The 24,499-nt window shown below is 44.8% G+C and overlaps 1 protein-coding gene across 2 annotated transcripts in view; it reads right to left on the minus strand.

The window, feature by feature from the left end:
- Positions 1-24,499, minus strand: part of UPF2 (UPF2 regulator of nonsense mediated mRNA decay) — a 2,519,933-nt gene that overhangs the window by 2,362,837 nt on the left and 132,597 nt on the right. For both annotated transcript variants that reach the window (XM_044088310.1, XM_044088311.1), the window contains exon 3: positions 5,503-6,282. In XM_044088310.1, the coding sequence (XP_043944245.1) occupies positions 5,503-6,282 (780 nt within the window). The remainder of the gene's footprint in view (positions 1-5,502; positions 6,283-24,499) is intronic.

Below are 24,499 nucleotides of genomic sequence, written 5' to 3' on the forward strand. Positions count from 1 at the left end.
GGCACCTTCTGCTGCATGAGAGATTAACCTTATGATCACACTGGAAATAGACAAGATAGTGACCAGATAAGATGATGATCTTTTGAAATTCTCTGCAGACGTGGATTCCCAAGAGAGAGTTAGACAATTCTTTTGTCAAATCTCTTTGTAGTCTTGTAAAGATGCCTATATTAGAACATCGAAGTTTCAAAACTTCGAATGTTCTAATATCGAACCCTATTCAGCAAAAGCTGAAAATATTGAAGCAACAGAAAACCGATTTTTTTCCTAGGGAAAGAATTCGGTTGTCCGTTTTTGTTGCTTCGGTATTTTCAGAGCTGTGGTGGAAAGTTACGGGTCGGGTTCAGGTAAGTCCGCGATTGAGTGCGGGTTAGGGTAGTTAGTGTTAGGGTGCGGGTTAGGTATGTTTGCGATTGTTGGACATCAGGGTTAGGGCGGGTTGGGTGGGTTAGGGCGCGGGTAAGTGTGAGATTGTGTGGACGTGAGGGTTAGGGCGGGGTAGGTGAGTTAGTGTTAGGGCGCGGGTGAGGTGAGTGTGCGATAGTGACAGACCTTAGGGTTAGGGTTTGGGTTAAGGTAAGTGGATAGTTAGTGGTGTGTGTACAGTTTACTGTAGGGTTAGGTGTAAGATTTTAGGTGTATGTGTGTGGATTGCTGTTTGCTTGGTGTGCTTGTGTTGTGTGTATGTGTTTTGGAACAGCAAATTTTTTCCCTAGGAAAAAATTTGCTGTTCTGTATGTTCAATTTTTCGCTGAATTGGTTCGATATTAGAACATTCAAAGTTTTTAAACTTTGATGTTCTAATATAGACCCCTTGTAAAGTGCTCCAGGTAAATCAGTGACCTCAGGGCGAAGGTCGCTAAAGCAAATATATGCTTTCCAAATCTGTCCAGTACCCTAGTCTCTCTGCTAGGGGTGGTAGAAGGAGTAGCTCTTCTAGCGCCTTTAAGGTGGCTGCCATCACAACGATTGCATCGATAGGTACTCCTTTGCTCCGGTGGGGTTTATCCTTTGGCAGGGCTAAAAACTTGTTAGGCCTGCACAGGACAGGTTCAAGGGAATCCAGCTCCTTCCATGCCCAGTGAGAGACTAGGTCGATGAGCTCATCAGCTAGAACAGTCATCCAAGAGGTAGATGGGCCAGCACTAAAAGCCTCCAGAAATACAGACTCTTCAGGAGAAGATTATCGGTGGATCAACCACCTTTCTGCTTAAGGATCACTAAAATGTCTCCAAATGAGACGTCATCAGCTGGTGATCTGGGGGATACTTCCCCTACCTCAAAATCAGCATCTTCAGTGAGAGATTCCAAATGGGCATCTATGTGCCTCCTCTTATACTTTCTCTTCTGGTAGACTTCCTCAGGGGGACTGACGCTCGTCTTGGTTTATAATTGAAGACGAACGGGTGAGGTAGTTTGTTTACATGCTTTATTACATAGAAACACATCAGGATGAATAGCGGCAGTACAAAATATAAAAGAACTGATTAACTGACAAACTACACAGACATGCATGCTTACATCTCAACAGCTCTCTACAAAATGGCAGTCAAGCTTGCATGTGCTCCGTATTTATACACTTGTGCAAGCCCATAGAGAGCTTCTTCAAGGTGGGTCTATTTAACTTGATCGAAAGACCATTTAACCTAAACCCATTTGATCGAAATTTCATTTGATCAAAAACCAGTATTCAAGGCAGAAAACTGTGATTTGTCCCCCTCCCCAATGTTGTGTGACCCTGGAGTTGGTATATATAGTTGGGGGGGGGGCAAAGCCCCCCACTTAGTTTCCTTTAAAAGAAGAAAATAAAACAAAAAGTACAGATTGTAAATGAAAATAGGTGGGGGGGCTTAGCCCCCCACACACACCCTAACTATATATACCAACTCCAGGGTCACACGACATTGGGGAGGGGGACAAATCCCTGTTATTTGCCTTGAATACTGGTTTTTGATCAAATGAAATTTCGATCAAATGGGTTTAGGTCAAATGGTCTTTCGATCAAATGATGTAGACCCCTTCAAGGTATACATGCATACTGATCTACAGGGACGTTTTGGGGAGGTGCCAGAATAGAGGGAAAGTTTTTCCATGGGAACCGACTGGAAGCTAGGTGGAACTGGCTGCCCCTGCGGAACAGATCTTACACAATTCGAGCTTGGAACCATAGAGGAAATAGGAGTAGGATTTGCAGGAGGATGAGAGACTGCATCCTTAGAATGAGAAGAGACCCTTTCCACAACCTCAAAGGCAGATGGTCCCATGAGAAGCTGTGATCACCTGCACCGAAGCTGAATGTTCCAGCATGGGTAGATCACAACTCTGACCTGATCAGTGCCCTTAAGAGGGAACTGGTCCAGAGCTATCTAGCACCGAGTTTTCAAGGGGCAGGGATAGATCAGGCATCAACTGGAGTAGACCTGGCTCCATGGATCCAACACCACCACTTCGGCTCCAGAACTCAACCCGATCTGAAGGCAAAGAAACTGGGAAGGGATACTGTCGGAGTCGAAGAGGTGATTCTCTTCTGATTAGACACGGGGACTCTCAGAACAGTCTGATCCTGGGGCTCCAAAACCAAAGGATGGATCAGAAAAAGAGACAAAACTGTGTGGGTAGTGAAAGGAAGACCCACAGATCCAATGGGAGATGGAGCAGAGATAACCTCCTTCTGGATCGGAGCTCTGAGGAACTTTCACTTAGTCCTATCCACATCCACATTAGAAAGACTCCTTGAGGACCTGATGGATAAAGTAGTAGACTGAAGTCTGGAATGCTTTTCACGTCTGCATAAAAGGAGTGTGCAGCCAAGGAGAGATAGAGTCCATCACAAACTCGGGTAAGCGAGTCCTCAGGGTGCAAGACATACTAGGCTTAGGATCTGTAATCTTGGTGGTAGGACTGTGTGAAATAACAATGGGATCCAAAGTCTAATGATCTGAAAGCTTAGGATCCACAGTCTGCTTTTCAGGTTTGATGAACACCGATCAGAAGATTTGAGAACTTTTAATGGTGGCTCCGAGGAAGTCTTAGGAGACTTCAGAGGCGAACAATTTCTGTGCCCAGGTAGAGCATTGGAAGAGTTACTAGAGGTTTTTGCCCTGAAGAGAAAGATGAGGAGTGAGGAAGCAAATCTTAAAGTACAAGTTTACTGTGCCTGTCAGCTATGGCTCTTGAATTAAAACATGCACAATTAGTACAGTCTGTATTTAAATTAGCCGAACCTAAACAATAAATGCATTCTTGTGGGCATCTGAGTTAGGGATTTTATGCCCACAAGAATTGCATTTCTTGAAAGTTGTCGGCTTGTCAGCCATGACACAAAAAAATTTACAGAAAAATTGGAAATTAGTTGAAGTAAGGTCATATTTTCTTACTTAAAAAAAATACCACCAATGACAAAAAAAGAATACCCTGTTTAATAGGGTAGAAGTTAAAGGCAGAATACCAACAATGGTATGTCTGACTACTATAAAAATAGGAGGAAGCTTAACGCAGAAAAATCTGGAAAACAAAGACGAGGGTTCTAAATATTATAGTTAAGGTAAAATAAAGAAATAGTGAGTAAGAGAAATTAAAGTGATTCGTTTACAATTACCTAAATGGCAAGTAAACACTATAAGAGAAGGATCCCACTTCCTTGCGTGATGGCGGCAAACCAGATCTGGGTTATTAAGGATGGACTAGGACATTATGGGTAGAGGGAAGAGTTCGAGAGGTGGATCCAAAGTCTGTAGTATGCAGCAGAGTTAAATTCAAGGATCGGATCCATAACTCATTTGTTGAGAAAGAATGAAAAGGACAGCATCAAATCACAATGGTGCCAGGTATGAATTTTACAATGCTACAACAACTTTGTGACACATACTTCTGAGGCACAGCATTCCACTGCTACAAGACGTCATATGCAAGCAAGATGAAACTAGCACAATATATTCAAACCCAGCATTTGAAAATAAAATTAGCAAAATAATGAAAATTAAAAGTAGAGAAATTAACAAAATGTCAAATGTATTTATGGTTTTCCTGCTGAACACATTCTAACCTGCCAAAACAGGAAGGACACTACCTTTCACAAAACATCCTTAGCAGAGCATTTTAGCTAAGTTGCACAAAGTACTGTGATACACTCAAAATAACACATACTCTTCAATTCATTCAGATTTTTACATGAACTTCCTCCTCCCATTTTCAACCATTTCATATTTTTTAATTAGAATGTAGTTGCATAAAATTTTGTTCAGCGTAAATGCATAAAGATATATTTCCATAAAAATGCACGCTCACTCACACACACACCATAATGTGCATGGATGGTTCCCCTTTATAATCCCAAAATATTGGGATCTCGAATTTCAATATCTCAAGACCAGAAAGGTGAACACTCAAAATCACGAAACCCAAAACCGTGAAACACAAAATCGCGAACAGTAACACACCATACACCACATTCACCATCCTACCCACATTACAACAAATCAAACAACAAAACATACACAAACACAATAACACACATCAACACACCTAAACTACATATAATCAGGGAGGAAAGCCCACCTGCAGCCCCCATGTGGGGGGCTGCACCCCCACACCCCTCCTACTTAAACTCAGAGATCACACAAATAGGAAAACACAGCAAACTCACACCCAGACATTCTACAGTCCCTTGCATGCGTGCATGCACACACACACACACACACACACACACACACACATATATATATATATATATATATATATATACACACACACACACACACACACACACACACACACACACACACAAATACCAACACATCCAACACTTACTCACTCATACTTACCCCTGCCTAGCTTAACCCACACTTACAAACACACTCGCATACATCCAAACTCCCACCCTCACCCAAAACCATACAGGACACTCACTTACCTTAAATCACACCTAAATTCTCACACAACACCAGACACCATCCACATAAACCACTGCAAGCAACGTAGCGTAAAGCCATAACCGCAAATTCGAGATATTCAAATTCATCTTTATGCACTTTCGCTATTTTAAAGTCACCTTTATAGTCTCGAGATACTGAAATTCGAGATTTCAGTATTTTAAGGTTATAAAGGGGACCCGCACAGATACGTACATGTGAGTACATGCACAAAAGCTCATTTATACATATACTGCAATTCACACTTTTTTTCCAAACTTCACATATAAGTAGAAACAGAGGAAATTGCAATTTCAATAAAAATTAAATGTTTTAATTTGTATCACTGGAAAACATTGATAAGAAGCCTTGAATTCTTAAAAAGGGTGTGCTGGAAGATTAGAGAATTTCAACTACAGCTGACTAGACCACAAGGCAACGAACAATTAAGGAAAAAAAAAGCTGTAAGCAGGATTAAAAATAATCAAAACTTTTAAAGATAAAACACATGGATACAAAAATATCATACTTCCAAAATAAATGCAACTCAATGTGAAAATCAATACATGAAAATTAAATAATTAAGCTTCACCTATTCTGTCGCTCAGTGTTCTGCAATTCTCTGTGGTCCCTTTTCAAATGTTTGGTCAGGGAGGTGAAGTACTCCCTCAACAAATTCTGGAAGGGTTGCTGCTTCTCTGAACTAATGATCTCACTGGGTGGAAAACTCAGGTTATATTTCTCAGCAGCCAGCTTTACTTTCCTTGGTATCAGGCCAGCAACGTCATCACCACAATGGCGGCAAAAGCTGATTACCACCGACACATGAGTGTGAGACTCTCGGTCAACATTAATAATGTTTTTAATCTGTTCATAAAGTAGAGAGAGACCCTCTTTGTCAGTAAAAATTCCAACAACAGTGAGTTCTGCAATAAAACGAAGATCAGTTCTAAGTTTACTTATGTTAGGGTTTTTTTCTTCTTTTCTTGCCTCAAAGTTCTTCTTCCATGCCTGAAGGAATAGTGGTGCAAAGTCTGCATATCGCTGATAGAAAAGTGAGCACAAGTGCACAGCACAGTTCACATCAGATAACTTTAATTTGGCTTCCACAATTGAAGTGACAGCTTCAGCAATGTACTTACTCAGGTTAAGGCTGTTAAAATCACTGGATAACACATCTCTCTGCTGCTCAGTAATTGTTTTCAGTTTTTTCACAAATGCTGTATTTTTTTTAAGACTAGAGTCCAATCTACTGAAGAAGTTTTCTTCTGGTCGATTGTCTTGAGCACTCTGATTTTTGCTACGAAGCTCCTTTCGTATTTGGTGGCGTTCCCAAGCTTCCTGATGCAGCTGATGGGCCTCTTCCTTTTCCCTGTATAAATTAACACAAGACAGTGAGAAGCCTTGCCCTGATAAGTTTCAATCCAAAACTGCGCTACAAAATAATGCAAAAAAAAAATTTTGCAATGTAGCATTACAATAACTGCATAACCAAACATTTGTACAAGCCTTCAAAAAGGGCATTAATTATTAAAAAAAAAAAAAAAAAGCAGCATGCACGCGCACACACAGCTGCAACACAAACTAATGATCACATAACTGAGTATCTGTTAGTGGTTTAACAATAAAATGAATCAATCTTCCATGGTCGTAGAGATTTTTTTTACAAACTACAATTCACTGCAGCAAATTTCAGAAACATTTTTTCCACAAGCCTAAGTTCTGCAATGTCATCTAAGCAGATTCAAACTTCTGCCTCCAATAAGACTGCAGCAGTTCTAGGAGGCATGAAAGATGCACAAGTGAGGATTAAAAAGAGGAACAATTAAGCTTTGTCTAAGAAGAGGCTGAAGTCAAAAACAGTACAGCAGTGAGATACCCAGCAGTAAATCTTCAAAGAGAGGATTTACTGCAGCACTTAAAATCACAGCATTTTGGTTTACTCACCAAAACCACCACACTGAGCCAACCCCCATCGTTGTTCATATCTCACATGAAGGCCAAGGACAAAGCTTGCTTTGTGACAACATACTGATATAAAATGACATAAGGCTCCAACAAAAGTGACACTAACATGCAACAACCTCAATTCTTTCAGATGAGAAACTTCCACACGAAAAATGTGCTTAATATTGCAATAATCTCAGCGACAAATTGAGCTCATGGTAGACAACCACATAAACAAATAAGCTCACAATAATGTGAAGCATACTGTAACCAAATACAATAAACAGTGTATTATCAATTTCAAGTAAAACATTATCAAGCTATACAAAGAAGAAAAAAAGGATGAAGGGAAGCGTTCCCTTTTGCAACATTACCCGGAGAGTACAGACTGTGCAAAATATTACCTTAACAGTAGGTGTCCTTCTCTTCAGTGTTGCAGTATTCATAACCTAAGGGATGTCCTGATAAGCAGAGCCCAAAGTCTATACCAAAGCCTTTAGTACTTATAGGTGTTGTACATCACATATATGCTCTCTGCACAAGGTGTAGGGCATAAAGTTGATGTACAGACATACACATTCAGAAATGGAAAAAGGCCCAGGTGGAACAGAATGTCCCTAGGGAAAAGAAAAACATCTACTGTTATGCTAAATACTGCAACAGCTAAGAGAAGGACATCCATTGTTATGCTAAGATTTTACACAACTGTATTATGTACTTCCAGGGCACTGCTGTAATATTCATATCCTAAGGGAGACTACAGAAGCTCAAGAGGAAGCCTGGGAGGACGGCAACTTGGAAGAGCCCTTGAGAAACCCGTGCAGGATAGCCCTGGCAAAGCCAGCTCTGGCCCTGGAAATAACATCCAACTTGTAATGCTTAATGAAAGTATGAACAGTCGACCAAGTAGAAGCCTCAAGGATGGAATTGGTATCCAGCCCCATGAAAAAAGCACCAGAGGAGGCAACAACCCTGGTAGAATGAGCTTTTACTGATGAAGGAAGATATTTACCATGAAAAGAATAAGAAAAAGAAATAGCCTCAGGAATCCAGGAAGAGATGTTTGCTTTGAAACAATCAAACCCAAAGACCTGGGATGAAAGAAAAAAAAGTTGCAAATAACTTTTGTTTTACTCAAATAATACCTGAACTGTCTATGCAAATACAAGGTGTGAAGAATCTTCCCACTGGCAGACTGCAGAGACAGAAAAAATGAAGGAAGATGGCTGGACTAATTATGGGACAATTCACTGACCAACTAGGGCATAAAGGAAGGGTTAGTAACAAGAGTGGAAAATTAGGAAAACAGGAAGCGCCATGAGAGCTTGAAGTTCAGATGCTCTTTTGGCAGAAGTGAGAGCTGAAAGAACATTCTTCCAAGTACAATGTTGTAAGGAAGATGAAGAAGCAGGCTCAAAAGGAACCCAAGTCAATTTTTCCATGTACACAACTGAGGTATCAGAAAGGTATTAACAGGCTTCCTGGGAGGCCTGGTATGCAGGATATCTATAAGAAAATGCTTAACCTCAAATCTAGAAGCCAGAAGAGGAGGCAAAAGCAGGCAAGGAAAAATTGTTGACAAGTGAGCTTTAAGTAAAGAATATGCTAACAGTGTGGACCAGACCACACAAATATGACGGAAACTGAGGAACTTTAACACAGAGGGGATCCTGATGGCAAGAGGGGCACCTGACAGAAAATCTTTTCCATTTGGACATATAGGATTTCATGGTACTGGGTTTCCTGGTCTCCTATAAAACCGAAGCACATCCTCAGGAAAGAGGTCCCTGATAGGGATTAAAACCCTGTCACCCACAGCATCAGCTGAAGAGTGGACAAGTGAAGATGTACAAGAAACTCCTTGTCCTGTGTGACAAGATCTATCTGTTGAGGTAATTTGTGGTGATTTCCCCTGACCAAGTGAAAAGGAAGGGGGAACCAATGCTGTCTGGGCCAAAAGGGAGTCTCTTAACAAAGAGTTTTGAAGAGTCCTGCCTGATCTGCAAAACTCGTGGTAAAACAGGAAGGGGAGGGAAGGCATACAGAAGCAACACCTTACAAGGAAAACACAGGGCATCCACTTTCCAAGCTAGAGGACTTGGGATTCTGAAACAGAATAGAAGAAGCTGTCTTTCAGAGTGGAGACAAAAAGATCACCTGAGGAGCACCCCACTAAAGACCAGAGTCCTGGAGCACTTATTTGTGAAGCACCCATTCATGAGCTTGTGTGCTGGACCTTTTCAAACAGTCTACCACTAGATTGTCCTCTAAGAAAATGTAAACTGCCTGAAGAGTCACGTGATAGTGGACAGCTAGATCCCAGACCAGAAGAGCAAGTCTGCAAAGAATATAGGACCCTGTACCCCCTTGCTTGTTGACATACCACATCACTGGGGTATTGCCTGTGACAATTTTGAGGGGGCCCAGGATAAAAGAAGGAATGAAAACCCTACAGGGCAGAAGAGCCCTCATTCTCCTTTATAACAATGTGGTTTGACCTTTGATTAACAGTGAAGAGACCCAGAAGCTTGACAGAGCCAAAGGAGGACCCCCCATCCCCTGTCTGAGGCATCTGTAAAGAGCTCTTGAGTCAGGACTTCAGCCTGGAAAGGAATCTCCGCATCAATAGAAAACTGATGAATTCACCACTGAAGCTTGAACTTGAAACAAGGAAGGAAGGGTACTGATAAAGTCCAGGAAGTGGCAATGTTAAAGCCACACTGACTTCAGATACCAGTGAAGCTTTCTTATGTGCAGCTTGGCCAGAGGGAGCATGGGTAAGGTGGAAGCCATGACCCAGAGAATCCAGAGAAATTCCCTGGCTGTGAGTGAAGTCAGAGGAAGACACGGGAAGAGACTGTAAGAGGCAGTGACAGACAGGGCCATGGAGGCAGGCAGACATGCCAACAAGGGGACAAGGTGATGGTATGAAGTCTGTAAGAGGGGAAACTATGATCCTGAGAAGGCATCAGAACGGACTTCTGGAAATTTATGGTGAACCCCACATTCTGTAATAGGGAAATAGGAAACTGAAGATCCTGAAGCTCAGCATCAGGAAATGAAGCCTAAATGAGCAGATCTTCCAGGTAGGGAAAGATCTTAACTCTTCTCATCCTACAAAAGGCAATGACAGGAGCGAGGCATATAGTGAATACCCTTGTGGCAGTAAAGAGGCCAAAGGGCAAGACAGACAACTGAAAATACAAGGAAGAAACAAAGAAACATAAAAACTTCCTGAAAAGGGGATGAATGGGGATATGAAGGTAGGAATCCTTGAGATCCAGAGACAATAGAAAGCCCTGCGGTAGAATAACAGAAAACGAAGTCTGAAGAGGCAATACACAAAAGGAAAGAATTTTGAGAAAGGTGTTGAGTTGAGAAAGATCCAGAACTGGTATCCAAGTGCCCTCCTTTCTGGGAACCAAAAACATTCTGGAATAAAACCCCCTCTCTATCTGAGCAGTAGCCACAGCTTAAATAATGCCCTACACCAAACAAGAATGGAGCACTTCTGGCAAAAGAAATTAGACCCAAGAAGGTTGAGGAATGCCCAAAAAGGGAACAGGGGATTTCCATACTGTAGAACAGAGCATGTGTATGTACCTTTACGAAGCACTTCCAGATGCAGGCATGGCTTACTATCAAAATTGTGACAACGTTTTTGCAAGTAATCACTTATTCAAAAAACATTGTCAAAATGAACATCGACCAACCAAAATAACAAAACCAGAAAAATGTCAACAAGTTGAATTCGACTTCTTGACATTTTTCGAACTTACCTGAAAGTACAGTTATGTACACCTACCATAAATGTAGATATTCGAATGTATTCACTGTTGCAGTCATCGCACTTGGGGGTTATCTGCCTGCAGGTAGCCCTCAGTCGCCCGAATACCAGAGTCTTGGGATTTCTGCATCAGATGCTGTCGCCTCTTCCATGATGTCAGGTCGTCAGGGGTATAAAACATGCAGCTGACACTATTACATCAGTTTTTCTTGCCCCAGATGTTGGGAGCCACCAAAATAGGAAACAATTACATGGTGTGGAACACCTCCAGTAAAAAGTAAACACCATTGCCATTAGATATGGCCAAAAAAGAGGATAGTAGAAAGTATAGAAAAGTCAGGGGGCTGGAGGGAGGGTAACCAGGACTGCAACAGTGAATACAATCGAACATCTGCATTTATGGTAAGTGTACACAACTGTACTATGTTCTTTGTGTTTCACTGTTGCAGTCATCACACTTGGGTTGATTCCCAAAGCTGAGGAAGGGTGGAGGCAGTCAAGAAGTATTAGCCAGCTAGCAGGCCTTGTAAGACTGCTGTAGCAAAGGCAGCTCTGGATTTAGAAAAGATAGGTAGGTGCTAATGCTTGCTGAAGGTGTGTACTGAACTCCAGGTTGCAGCTTCCAGGATGTCCCTGGTAGGGACTCCCCTGACAAATGTTGTAGAGGTTGAGGTAGCCCTAGTGGAACGGGTTCTGATCCCCTGTGGGGTAGACATTCCATGATGCTTGTAGCAGAAATGGATGCAGTGTGCTATCCATTTGGAGATAGTTTGCTTTGAAATGGCCTTGCCCTCTGCCCCTGTAGCAAAGCTGACTAGCAGCTGGTCAAAATTTTCTGAACAGTTTGGTCCTGTCAAGGTAGAACCTAAGCTCTGTGCACATCCAAGGAGTGCAGGATCCTTTACCCTTTATTCTGAGGATTAAGGAAAACGTTTGGTAAATGGATGGATTGGTTTAAAGCCACACTGGATACCACCTTGGGAACAAATGATGGGTTAGTCCTGAGGGAAACCCTGTCCGCATGGAAGATAATTAGGGGTTCCACAGCCATAAGGGCCTGTAACTCAGACACTCTTATTGCTGAAGTGATGGCTAAATGTAAGGCTGTTTTCCAAGAGAGGAGTTTTAACTCTGCTGTAGCAGCAGGCTCAAAAGGGGGAAGTGTGAGCTTCTCTAGTACAAAGTTAAGTTAAGGTCCCAGGCAGGAGTGGCAGCTCTCCTCAGGGGTCTTAAATTGTTAGCTCCTCTCAGGAACTGTTTGAACTGAGGGTGAGAGAAGAGGGGTTGCTCTGTATTGTAATGAGCTGAGATGGCAGAGGCATGAATCTTAATGGATGAGAAGGATAGGCCTTTGTGGAGCAGCTCTGCTAGATAATCTAGGATTTGAGGTAAGGTGGGCACTGCTGAGCCCTTTCCCAGAGACTGGCTCCAAGAACAGTATCTTTTCCATTTTTTTTGAATAGGATTTCCTAGTACTAGGCCTCCTGGCCTCAAGGATGACATCCAGCACCTGTTTGCTGAGGGTTGCTGGTGATGTATTCAGGGAATAAGCCAGGCTGCTTGGTTCAGAGTTTGCAGCTGAGGATGCAAAATCTGGCCCTCCTGCTGGGACAGCAGAAAGGTGGTCTGATGCAGGTGCCAGGGTGGCACTGTTGTCAGACTGCATAAAAGTGGGTACCAGTGCTGGCGTGGCCAGTCTGGTGCAATAAGGATTGTCCTTGGCCTGTCCCGTTTGATATTTAGTAGCACTTTCGAGAGGAGGGGCAGAGGGGGAAAGGCATAGATTGAGAGTTTTTTCCCATGTAAAGGATAGGGCATCCACTTTCCATGCTTGGCTGTGGGGAGTTCTGGTGCAAAACTTGCTCAATTGATGGTTCTGGGGAAAGCAAAGAGGTCCACCTCTGGTGTCCCCCACCTGTGAGTTAGAAGCTTGAATGAATTGGGTTCGAGTTTCCACTCGTGCGAGTCCATTAGATTTCTGCTTAAGTCACCTGCCAATGAATTTTGTTTGCCTGGCACAAATTGAGCTTGCAGGTACACTTGGCTGCTCAAGGCTGTGTTCCACAGAGCCATGGATAACCTGCAGAGTGGGTAGGAATGAGTTCCCCCTGCTTGTTTATGTACCACATGACTGTGGTGTTGTCTGTCTTTATCAAGAGTTGTCCTGGAAGGATAAGGTAATTGAAGGCTGTCAGTGCATTCTGTACAGCTAACATTTCTTTTTGATTGATATGCAGGTGCATTTGTCTTGGGCTCCATTTGCCTTGAATGCATTTGCCTGCCATGTGAGCCCTCCATGCATAGTCAGATGCGTCTGTTGTCAAGGTTTGGGAGGTGGGGGGGGGGTTGAGTGAAAGGGAGTCCCTTGTTGTGGTTGCAGGCCTCTGCCCACCAAAGGAACTCTGCCCTTAGGCAAGGAATGATTGGAATCACTGTTTCCAGGTCCTGAGAATGTTGACACCAGAGACTTTTTAAGTACTACTGAAGTTTCCTCATATGCAGTCTTGCATATGGAATTAGGAGAATGCATGAGGCCATGAACTCTAGGGCTTGCAGAATTTTTCTTAAAGACAGCTGGGTTTGGGTGGCCAGTAGTTTGAAGCAATATGTCAAATAAACCTGATTTTCTGGAGTAAGGAATGCCATCTGGGAAGTTGTGTTCAAGCTTGCTCCCAGGAATACAACTTCTTGGCTAGGTACCAGATGTGATTTCTTTTCGTTGATGGTATACTCCAGAGAAGTTAGGATTCTCTTTACAAATGACAGGTGCTGAAGTAGCAATTCCGGACTGTCCGCCTGAATCAGGCAATCATCCAAGTATGGGTAAATTTGAATGTTTCTCTGCCTGCAGTATGCAGTGGCTGGAGCCAGGCACTTTGTGAATACCCTGGGTGCAGTAGATAAGCCAAAGAGAAGTGCAGAGAACTGATAATGCATAGAGCCAGCCCTGAAATGTAGATATTCCCTGCAAGATTCCCTTATGGGAATGTGCAGATAAGCTTCTTTTATCTTTAGGGTGACCAGCCAGGAGTCCTTGGCTAGCACAGGCAGAAGCTGTTGGAGTGTAAGCATTCTGAACTTTGGTACCACCAGGAAGGTGTTGAGAACTGACAGATACAGGATAGGGTGCCAGGAGTTTTCTTTTCTGGGCACCAGAAACAGTCTGAAGTAGAAACTCTGCCCCCTTTGCTCTGTTGGAACAGGTTGAATAGCCCTGATACTGAGAAGAGAAAGTACTTGCTTTTGGCCTCTGCCCACTGGTTTGGGGGAAGGTCTGGCAATCCGCTTGGGTTAGCAGTGAATGGAAGTAGAATCTGTATCCCTGGGATACAATGTTTAAGACCCAATGGTCCTGGGTAATGTATTCCCAGTTTTTTGCATGCAGGGCGAGTTTTCCTCCTAGGGGTGCAAGTACTTGGGCATGGCTGGGAAGGAAGCAGGAGAAGTCATTGTGAACTTTTTCCATAAGAGGGTGGCTTACCACTCCCTGTTTTTGAGGTGGGAGCACTCCATTGTTTAGATATGTGCATACACTGAGACTATAGTATTGGTGGTCTGTTGCCCCTGGGTTTGGATTGAGAAGGTCTGGGAGGGACTAGAAAGGACCAATTCTTTGAAGGCCAATGCCTACTGAATCTAGGTGTCTGTACCCGTAGGAAATCTTTAACAGTTTGCATAGATTTAGCTTTTTCCTCCATATTTTTAAGAACTTCTGTTTTTGTGCCATACAAACATTCTTGATTTAATGGAGCATCTAGTAATTTTGCTTTGACATGGTCTGGCAAGATTTGTTCCTTCAGCCAAGCATGCCTTCTCAGAACAGACCCAGTGACAGCAGCCCTGCAAGATGATTCTAAGGCATCAAAACCACACTGCAAAGTATGTTTAACTAACTTGGTTTGCAGAATGCATTAACTCTTGTAAATCTATTTTCTGCACAATCAGGAATCAACAACATTTTTTTGTTTAATTAGTTCCATAACATGCTGCTGGTACTTCAACATGTGAAACTGGCAATTTAAAGCCCTGATGGCAAGAGTTGCAGAAGTATATACCTTCTTACCCCATCGGTCTAAAGCCATGGAATCCCTGTCCAAAGGGGTAGGGTTTTTGGCTGTAATAGCCTTAATACCTTTAGTTCCCTGGGAAATGGTCTCTGGATTCGCAGTGGGATTTTAAAGAGAAATTTGTGAGAGTCAGGTACTCTGTACCTGTCAGGCAAGTATCAGGGGTAAGACTGGATTCCATGATTACAATATCCAGGACAGGTGGTATAGCTAGAGGCCTGTGCTGAGGCAAGTCTAAAAATTTTCTAAGTCTCTTTTTGGACTGCGAGTAGTCCTGGCATTCCCAGTGGAAAAAAAAAGTTATGTACTCACCATAACATTCCATCTGAATAGGTACTTCATTTGTCTGCAACCTGTGGGTATCGGATCCGACCTCGGATCCGAGCCGGCAGCTTCACTAGCTAAAAGATCCAAGCTCCTAGCTCCTCCCCCTACCCATAATCCCCTGCTGCCTACTGCATTACCTCAGATCGAGTTTGCTCAGTCCAAAAATTCACACCTTCGACAGAGGATCAAGTACTGCCTAACCTCATGAAAAAAACTCAGGTGACCAGGTATCACGATATGGTTAGGGGGCATGGAGGGGGGGTCGGTTGCAGACAAATGAAATACCTACTCAGATGGAACGTTATGGTGAGTACATAACTTCTTTATCTGAAGTAGTTACTTCATTTGTTCTGCAACCTGTGGGACAGAGTCCCCAGCTACCTATAAAAATAACCCTGGGTGACCTTACAGAAGGATATTCCGAAGCACCGCAGAGCCAAAGGAAGCCCTACTCCTCAAAATCATATCCAATTTATAATGGGAAATGAACGTATGAGAAGAGGACCAAGTAGCTGCTGAACATATGTCGTCCAGAGGAACCCTGGACCAGAAGGCTGCTGATGTAGCAATGGATCGGGTTGAATGAGCGTGGATTCCCATAGGAACTGGTTTACCTGAGGACGTATACCCGTGGATTATGCACTGAGAAATCCAATTAGCTAGGGTTACTTTAGAAATTGCCTTTCCCATAGCTGATTTGGCGAAAGACACAAACAACTGATCAGACTTGCGAAAAACTTTAATCCTGTGGAGGTAGAAACGTAGTTGCCTGTGTACATCCAGTTTGTGCAATGTGTACTCCCCTTTGTTCTGAAAATTTGGAAAGAATACCGGTAAAATGATTGATTGGTTAATATTTCACTCTGAAGCCACCTTTGGTAGGAAAGATGGGTTAGTCCTGAGAGATACTCTATCCTTGTGAAAAATGAGGTGGGGGGGGTTCATGCACAAGGCTTGGAGTTCTGAAACCCTCCTAGCTGACGTAATAGCCACTAAAAAGGCTTTTTCCAAGACAAAAATTTTAACGGAACAGAGGTGGCAGGTTCAAAAGGTGGACTTGTCAAAGCTTGTAAGACTAAAGTTAAGTCCTATGGAGGAACCACCGATTTCACTGGTTGTTTCAAAAGAAAAAATGCCCCTCAAGAAGGTTTTGCATATCTTTGAAGATGCTACAGATCCCAGTCCATCTCCCATGTGAAAATGGGAAATGGCTGCTAGTTGCACCTTAACTGTGGAAGCACTCGCTCCTTTTTGAAAGATTAGCGACAAAAAATCCAGAATCGTTGGAATAGGGACTGTAAAAGTATCCAGGCCCTTGCCTTCGGCCCAGATGGAAAAACGTTTCCATTTACTATTGTAAATTTTTCTGGTAGCAGGCTTATGGGCCGCCACCAGAATGGCCTTCACTGGTGATGAGATACCGGGAGTCCTAGCCATCAGAGGAAATGGATCAACCAAGCAGTCAGCTTGAGGTTTAGCAGGTTCAGGGTTTGGCATCCCGTAGGATGCAAAATCAAATCTGAAATGGGATCCAGGATCCATGGAGGAACTATACTGTGAGACCGCAGATAAGGGAACCAGATCTGACGAGGCCAGAATGGGGCTATGAGGATAACTCTGCTCCCCAACCGACGTGCTTTCTGAATGAACTTCGTCATACGCGGGAGGGGGGGATAAGCATAAAGGAGAGCGGGAGGCCAAGCATGCACCAGAGCGTCTCTCGGGGTCTCCCCTGAAGGGGGAGTATTGCGAAGTACTCGCTGCACTTTGTGTTTGACGGAGAGGCGAAAAGATCGCAGTGAGGCCAACCCCATGTGCAGAAGATCTGCTTCGCAACTGAAGGATTGAGAGACCACTCGTACGGGGTGAGAATCACCCGACTCAGTTTGTCCGCCAATATGTTGGACCGACCCAGAATAAGCGTTGCTACCAGAAAGCGATTGGTGGATATCGCCCATTCCCACACTCTCATAGCCTCTCAGCAGAAGGGATAAGACCTGGTTCCCCCTGTTTGTTTATGTACCAGACTACCGCCATGTTGTCTGTCTGGATCGCAATAGTCCCTAGAGGGAGAAGGTCGTGGAGAGCTTGCAACGCCAAAAGCACCGCCCTCATCTCTAGGACATTGATATGCAAAGTGGCCTCTATGGGGGTCCATGTGCCTTAGACGGTTCTGCCCGAACAATGCCCCCCCCCCACCCGAGGCAAGAAGCATCCATGGTCAACGTGGCTTGGAGTGGGGGAAATACAAAGGTTCTCGCAGCTCCCGTGAGTGAAGCCACCAAAGGAGGGAGTCCCTGCAAATTCTGCTCAGTGGAATAGGAGTGTTCAGCGTGTGAAACACTAGTGACCATTGAACTTGAAAAGTCCACTGTAAGATCCTCATCCGTAGGCGTGCATGAAGAGAGAGACCAATGGTCGCTGACACAGACCCCAGTGCCCTCAAGACTAACTCCGCCGCAGGAGCTGGGCTTCGAAGAAGGGCTAAGACCTGATGCGATAAGCTGTTCAGCCTGTCCGGGGTTAGGATGGCCCGAGAGATGAGTGTGTCCAATTTGGCCCCTATAAACTCAAAAACCTGCACTGGTTGAAGGAAGGACTTTTGAAGGTTCACTGATATGCCCAAACTCTGGGTGAGAGTTAGGGCATAATCCCTTGCAACGCAGAGTTGATGCCTGTTGGAGGCGGCAAGGAGCCAGTTGCCTAGGTACGGGAACAACCTGAATGCCCTGGAGTCTCAGGTGGGCTGCAACCACTGCCATGACCTTGGTGAACACCCTGGGGACTGAGGTGAGGCCGAACGGGAGTACCCTGAAATGATAATGACCATCTCCTAGCCGAAAGCAGAGAAACCTCCTGGATCACCTGTCCATCAGAATGTGGTAGTATGCATCCTTGAGGTCTATGGAGCACATCCAGTCGTTCTCCCGAAGAAGGGGAAGAATAGACTGAAGAGTGACCATCCGGAACTTCTCCTTGGGGACGAACAGGTTCAGGGCGGAGAGATCTAGAATCGGTCTTAAGTCCCCCGTCTTCTTTGGCACCAAAAAGAACCTGGAGTAGTAGTCCAATGCAGACTGGCCTGGGGGGACGGCTGGATGGCTCTTTTTTCTAGCAGCTTTGACACCTCTGAAGCTGCTGCCTCCCTTTTATCGTGTGGGACATCGGGGAGTCGCCTGACTTTGGGGAGTAGGTTCATGAAGGGAATGGAGTAACCTCTGGATATGATTCGGAGCACCCATCGATCTGTCGTAATGGACTCCCAATTTGACAGGTGCTCCGATAAACGCCCCCCGACTGCCTCCAGAGAGGGACAGCTGGGTAAGCCCTCAGGGCTGTTGCGCGGGCCTTCCCGAGAAAGGTTCTCTAGACCCGAAGTTACACGGTCCCCTCTCTGCCTCTGGGCCGGCGTCCACCTTGTCCTCCTCTGCCTCTAGAGGACAAGGGGTCCGAAGCCGGATGGGACTGCTGAGACTTGCAGAACCACAAATTCTTTTGTCCCCTCTGATTCCTTGAAAAGGATCGTTAGGGATTCAAGAAGCGGACCCCGATGGCAGACGGCATCTTCCCATCCTTCTCGCTTTGGACCAGCGTCTCGCGTACGGTCTTGCCAAAAAGCGAAGATCCATCAAAGGGCGCATTCGCGAAGGACGCCTTGAAGGGTTCCGCGAAATCACAAAGGCAGAGCCAGGCATGGTGCCGCAAGACAACCCCGGCTCCGCTAGCCCTAGCGGCTACCTCCGTAGCATGAGAGAGTAACCGCATGGACGTGTTAGAGATGGACTTTAGAGTGGCCATACAAGTCGCAAATGTGCTTTTATCCGTGACCGTCATGGACTCTGGGGGGGGCTGCAGCGTATTCCTTAATTAAGTCTCGCTGTAGCCTGATAATGTGTGCCATATGGTTCAGCACCCTTATGGAGAAGGTTGCTGAAGCAAACATCCACTTTCCAATGCGGTCCATCGCCCGAGATTCCTTATCAGGAGGATGGGCCGAGGAACTCTCCTGTGCGAGTTCCTTCTTCGTGTCGGCCACCACCAACATGGCATCAACAGGGGACTCCTTAGCCCAGAACTGCCTATCTGCAGGGGGGGGCTAAAAACTTTGCCGGGACGTCTGGGGATTGGCTCCATGGTGACAGGCTCTTTCCACACCCTGGTAGTGATTAAGTCCACCAGGGGGTCAGCCGGGGGGGACACCCAGGAGGTAGACGGGCCTGCCTCAAACTCCTCCAGGAACACCGATTCGTCTGAGGAAGGTTTTTGGGCAGACCACCCCCATCTAATACGCAACATTTCCATGATGTCTCCAAAGGAGACATCCTCGGGGGGTGACCTTGGAGAACCTTCCCCTTCATCCAAATCCATGTCCGTGGTGAGGGACTCAGTGGAGTCCAGGTGCCTCCTTTTACACTGCCGTTTGCAAGGCACCTCCATGGTGGGACAGTCCGAGGGGGGCTCGCCCATGGGGTCCTGTTCCTCCAAGGGAACTAACTGGAGGGTTTGAGCAGGCTGTCCCATAGGATGGATGATGGAGGATAGACCCACATGCATAGGGGGAGTGGGCGGATCCGAGGCCTGGACCGGGGATCTGGAAGATCTCAACCGCACCCTCTCCACTACCTCAAAAGCCGAAGGAGAACTACTTTCCCCAGGCTCTGAAAGTAGTCTCCTCGGCTCTGAAGCAGGGATCGGCGTCGGAGCCGAAGCGGTCAGATCCGAGAGAGAAGTGTGCTCCGGCCTAAACTGCGCCGGAGACACACCAATCCCCACGGATCCGATGCTCGGCCCCGAGAGCCAGGATCCGACACGCTCGAGGGTACAGTCGGCGAAGATACCGGAGCTATCAGCGCCGACAAAACCCCGGCTCCGAAAGGGCCCGGATCCGATGACTCCAAAACCCTAAAGCGGGTCAGAGAAGGAGTGATCGGAGCAAAGAGAGGGGCTGTGCTCCTCCCCTGAGGGGGGGGGGCAAGAGCACCCCATCTGCATTTGGGTCTGCAGGAATCGACGCATCATCTGATCTATGTCCGTGTCGGTAAGGCTCCTGGTCGACATAGAGGAAGTCGTCGAGGCGGGCCGGGAGGGCTGCCTCGATGACCTCGAAGGAGACTGGTACTCCTCCTCTGGTGAGAAACAAGGCGAACGGAGCCGAGAGGGGGAGGATCCGGAGACCTTCGAGGGAGAGCTAACAACGTTCGATGGAGGGGCAGAGGGGTGAGCCTCAGCCCGCCTTTTATGAGACCTGTGCTTATCTTTCTCTTTATGTCTCTTTTCTTTAGAGACAGAAGCACTAGAGTCCCCCGAACTCTGCACAGCAGAGGTAGTCTGAGTCCCAGGCAGAGCGGGGTGAGCTAAAGGCACCGGGGCGAAGTAAGCCCGCCAGGATCAGCTTGTTCTTCCTGTCCGTAATTGCCCAGGGATTAAAGGCTGCACAAATTTGGCAAGCCGTTGATAAATGGGCCATTCCCAGGCACAAAACATGTGGCCATCAGCTGGGGAAAGCTTATGGCCACACTCAGAGCACTTAGAAAAAATGGCCTTGGGCCCTTCAGCCATCACAGATACACACACCCAAACACTAAGGGGGGAGGGGAACAACACGGGACGCCAACGACTGCGAATAAAACTACCGCAGAAAAGGAGTTCTAATACTCTAATTCTACTAGGGGAATTAACACCACAATGCACGCTAACTAAAAATTTAAAGACGTTTTCTCAGAGAGAAAAAAAGTAACGATCTCACCAAGCCTAAGGAGGTCTTCACAAGTAGCTGCTTCAGCCGCGGCAAACTCGATCTGGGGTAATAGGTAGCAGGAGATTATGGGTAGGGGGAGGAGCTAGGAGCTTGGATCTTTTAGCTAGTGAAGCTGCCGGCTCTGATCCGAAGTCGGATCCGATACCCACAGGTTGCAGAACAAATGAAGTAACTACTTCAGATTGCTCTCTTAAGGTATGCAAGGTTTCACCAAAAGAAAAGTCCTCTGGAGGGGAGGCAGAGGGAATGGAATCATCTGCATCTGAATCCTCATAGGTAGATAAGGATATGTCCTGGTAATCAGAGGGATCAGAATAATTGGATTCATGGTCTGTAGAATCAGAAGGAAAATCAATTCTTTGTCTTTTAGAGGGGGAGGGCTGGCTTCCCCTAATTAAAGTAATAAGGTCTTCAGCCATTCTAAGCATTTGTTTCTGTGGCAAGGGAGCTTGAGAATGCCCTTTGGACGTCAGTTTTCTAGGCGTAGTGCGAACTCTGGGCCTGAGAAACTCGGTAGTTTTAGTCAAAAACAAAGCAGTCGGTTTAGTACGATCACTGGAAGGTCTCAATACACCCTCAGAAGCCGGTGCCAGAACAGCGGCTCCGGACCCATTCAAGGTACAGACATCTGCAGGTTCCACAGTCGATGAAGCATATTGCGGGCATACCGGACTCCAGATCCGCAGTAGGATTTTTAGAGAGACATTTGTGAGAGCCAGGTACTCTGTAGTACCTGTCAGGCTTTCTTGGAACTGGAGAAAAAGTATTAGGGGTAAGACTTCATTCCATGAAGATATCATCTACAATATCAAGGACAGGGGGTATAGCTAGAGGCCTGTGTGGAGGCAAGTCTACAAATTCCCTGAGTCTCTTTTTTGACTGAGGGTAGTCCTGGCATTCCCAGCGGAAATGCTCTCTTAGGGTATGCAAGGTTTCACTGAAAGAAAAGTCCTCTGGAGGGGAGGCACAGGGAATGGAATCCTCTGCATCTGAATCCTCATAGGTGGATAAGGTTATGTCCTGGTAATCAGAGGGGTCAGAGTCATTGGACTCGTGATCTGTAGAATCAGAAGGAAAATCAATTCTTTGTCTTTTAGAGGGGGAGGGCTGGCTTCCCCTAATTAAAGTAATAAGGTCTTCAGCCATTCTAAGCATTTGTTTCTGAGGCATGGGAGCTTCAAAATGCGCTTTGGTCATCGGTTTCCTAGGCGTAGTGCGAACTCTGGGCCTGACAAATTCAGTAGTTTTAGTCAAAAATGAATTAGTCAGTTTAATACGAACATCAGAAGGCCTGAATACACCCTCAAAAGCCGATGTCTGCACAGCGGCTCCAGACCTTTCCAAGGTAAAGACAGCTGCAGGTTCCATAGTCGAAGAAGCATCTTGCAGCATACTGGACTCTGAATGGGTCTCAGTAGAGGCCTGTGAATCTGTAGAAGCTGGTATCAGGGGCTGCGAAAGCACCTCACTGAGTACCGGCAGACTGGCGACTAGCTTAATGGAAGCATAGTCGGCAGTTTTGGACCTACGTGGTCTGTCTTTATCCTTACAAAGCCATTTCGGAATACAGAGAACGAGAGTGAAAGAATTTAGCAACAAAGATAGCCCTATGACGAATAGTTCGGGCGTTGAACAAGGCATAAAACTGACAGTGACAGGAGGGGAACAGGATGTGCAGAATTTTTTTGATGAATTACAAGTAAACAGATTTAATTTTACATTTGATGGCATCCAAATAGGGAAGAATGTGTCCTTTTTGGATGCAGATTTGTTACTTAAGGAAGATGGAATACTAACTACAAAAGTACATAGGAAATTTCAGGTGGATATATATTATTTGAAAGCAACAAGTTGTCATCCTGGGCATACGATTGATGCCTTATCTTATGGTGAATGCATACGTCTTTACAGACTATGCAGCGATGAACAAGATTTTTTAAGGGAGATAGGTTATACTTTTGAGATGTTCAGAAAGCATGGTTATGGTGAAGATATAACTGCTAAGGCATGGTCTAGATTTAATAAAGAATATATAGAAAACAATAGAAAATGGAAGGGAGTTTCCAAATTAAATAATACTGAATCTCATGGTGAAATGTATTTTGTAAACACATATAATGGATTTAGCAATAGGATTTATGAGATAGTACAAACACAGTGGCAACAGTTATCAAATTTAAAGGTTGGATGTTCATGGATGCCTAATAAACTTGTTGCGTCATATAGAGTGGGTAGGAATATTAAGAGCTTTTTTGTGAAATCTAGGTTCTGCAGACCCAAGGAGGTCTTATATGAGTCATTAAGAACAAAAAGGACATTAGGATGTGGCAAATGCAAGGCATGCAAATTTATTGTGCCTTATTTTGGACTTTTAAATGGTCAAAGATTTGAAGTTTGTGGGAATTATAGGTGTGACACTGAGGGCATTATTTATGCCCTCAGATGTCCCTATAATAAGTTTTATGTGGGTGAGTCCAAAAGGGCTTTTAAAATAAGGCTATTAGAACATGTTTGTGATATATTAAATAAAAAGGAACAGAGTTCAGTGGCACAACATTTTTTGGAAGCACATGGTAGTTCTGTTCATTGGTTATAAGCCACAATTTTAGAAAAAGTAGTGTGTGTTTTATTTTTTTGGGGGGTGGGCATGAATAAACTTCTTTATAAAGAAGCAGTGTATATATTAAAGTTTGATACTTTGTTTCCAAAGGATATGAATGTTGATTTTAATTGGCAAGTATTACTTTAAATATTTAAGTGTTTCATGGTATTACCGGATGACTTTATTGTTTAACTGCCTACTTAGCAGTATACATAAACTAAGTGTGTGATGTGAAGTAACTGTGTACTCCAAGAAGGCAGTGTATGCAGAGAGTAAGAGAGGGTTCCTGGTCTTTGTTGTATTTGCTGCTGGAAAGATAATGCCTCTGAAACCTAGGAATAGGAGAAGCACAGATATGTTTCCTGCAAGGCTTTACCCTTAACCTGGAGTGACTTGAAAAGTTTACCATCAACACCAAAAAGATTTGTATTATCCAAAAGAGCATCCAATAGTTTGGTCTTAATGATATTAAGCAAAGTCTGAAGTTAAATCCAAGAGTAATGTCTCATTACTGAACCAAAGGCAGCAGCCCTGGAAAAAGCATCAGCTGCACTGTAGCTGCATTTAATAAGAGTGACGAGCAACTTAAGAGGTACAGCCCAACAAGGAAAGGGCAGAAGCCTTCCCCTCAGAGTCAGGAAGGTCAAAAAATACTTTGGAAACCTGAGAAAGGAGGGTCAAAACATACCTGGTCATATCAGTTTGTTAGTGCAGCAGTGTAAATGTTTTTGCCCAGCATCCCCATAGCCCTACTATCCCTATATCTGAGGGGAGCAGCTCGTAGGCATTGTCAGAAGAGACAGGCACTACAGAAGGATCAGTAGAAGGGCATTAATAAGATACTTTGCAAAATCTATCAGGTTTCTTCGGTGCATGGGGCTGAGAATTAGGGGCCACGGAAGCAACTGAAAAGGTATCCAGGAGGGCAGCCAAAACAGGGAGAACAGCCAACAGCTTAGGAGACACCATCTGGAGGAGCTCATGATACCTTTTCTGAATGATATAAACTTGTGAACAATCCCACTTTAAAAAACTCCATCATGAGGACAACAGTATCTCCAAAAGAGAGTTCTTCCAAAGGAGAACCTGGACTAATAGAAT

Source organism: Protopterus annectens, chromosome 11.part0, assembly GCF_019279795.1.
Source record: "Protopterus annectens isolate FY-2018-M chromosome 11.part0, PAN1.0, whole genome shotgun sequence".
Lineage (NCBI taxonomy): Eukaryota > Metazoa > Chordata > Ceratodontiformes > Protopteridae > Protopterus > Protopterus annectens.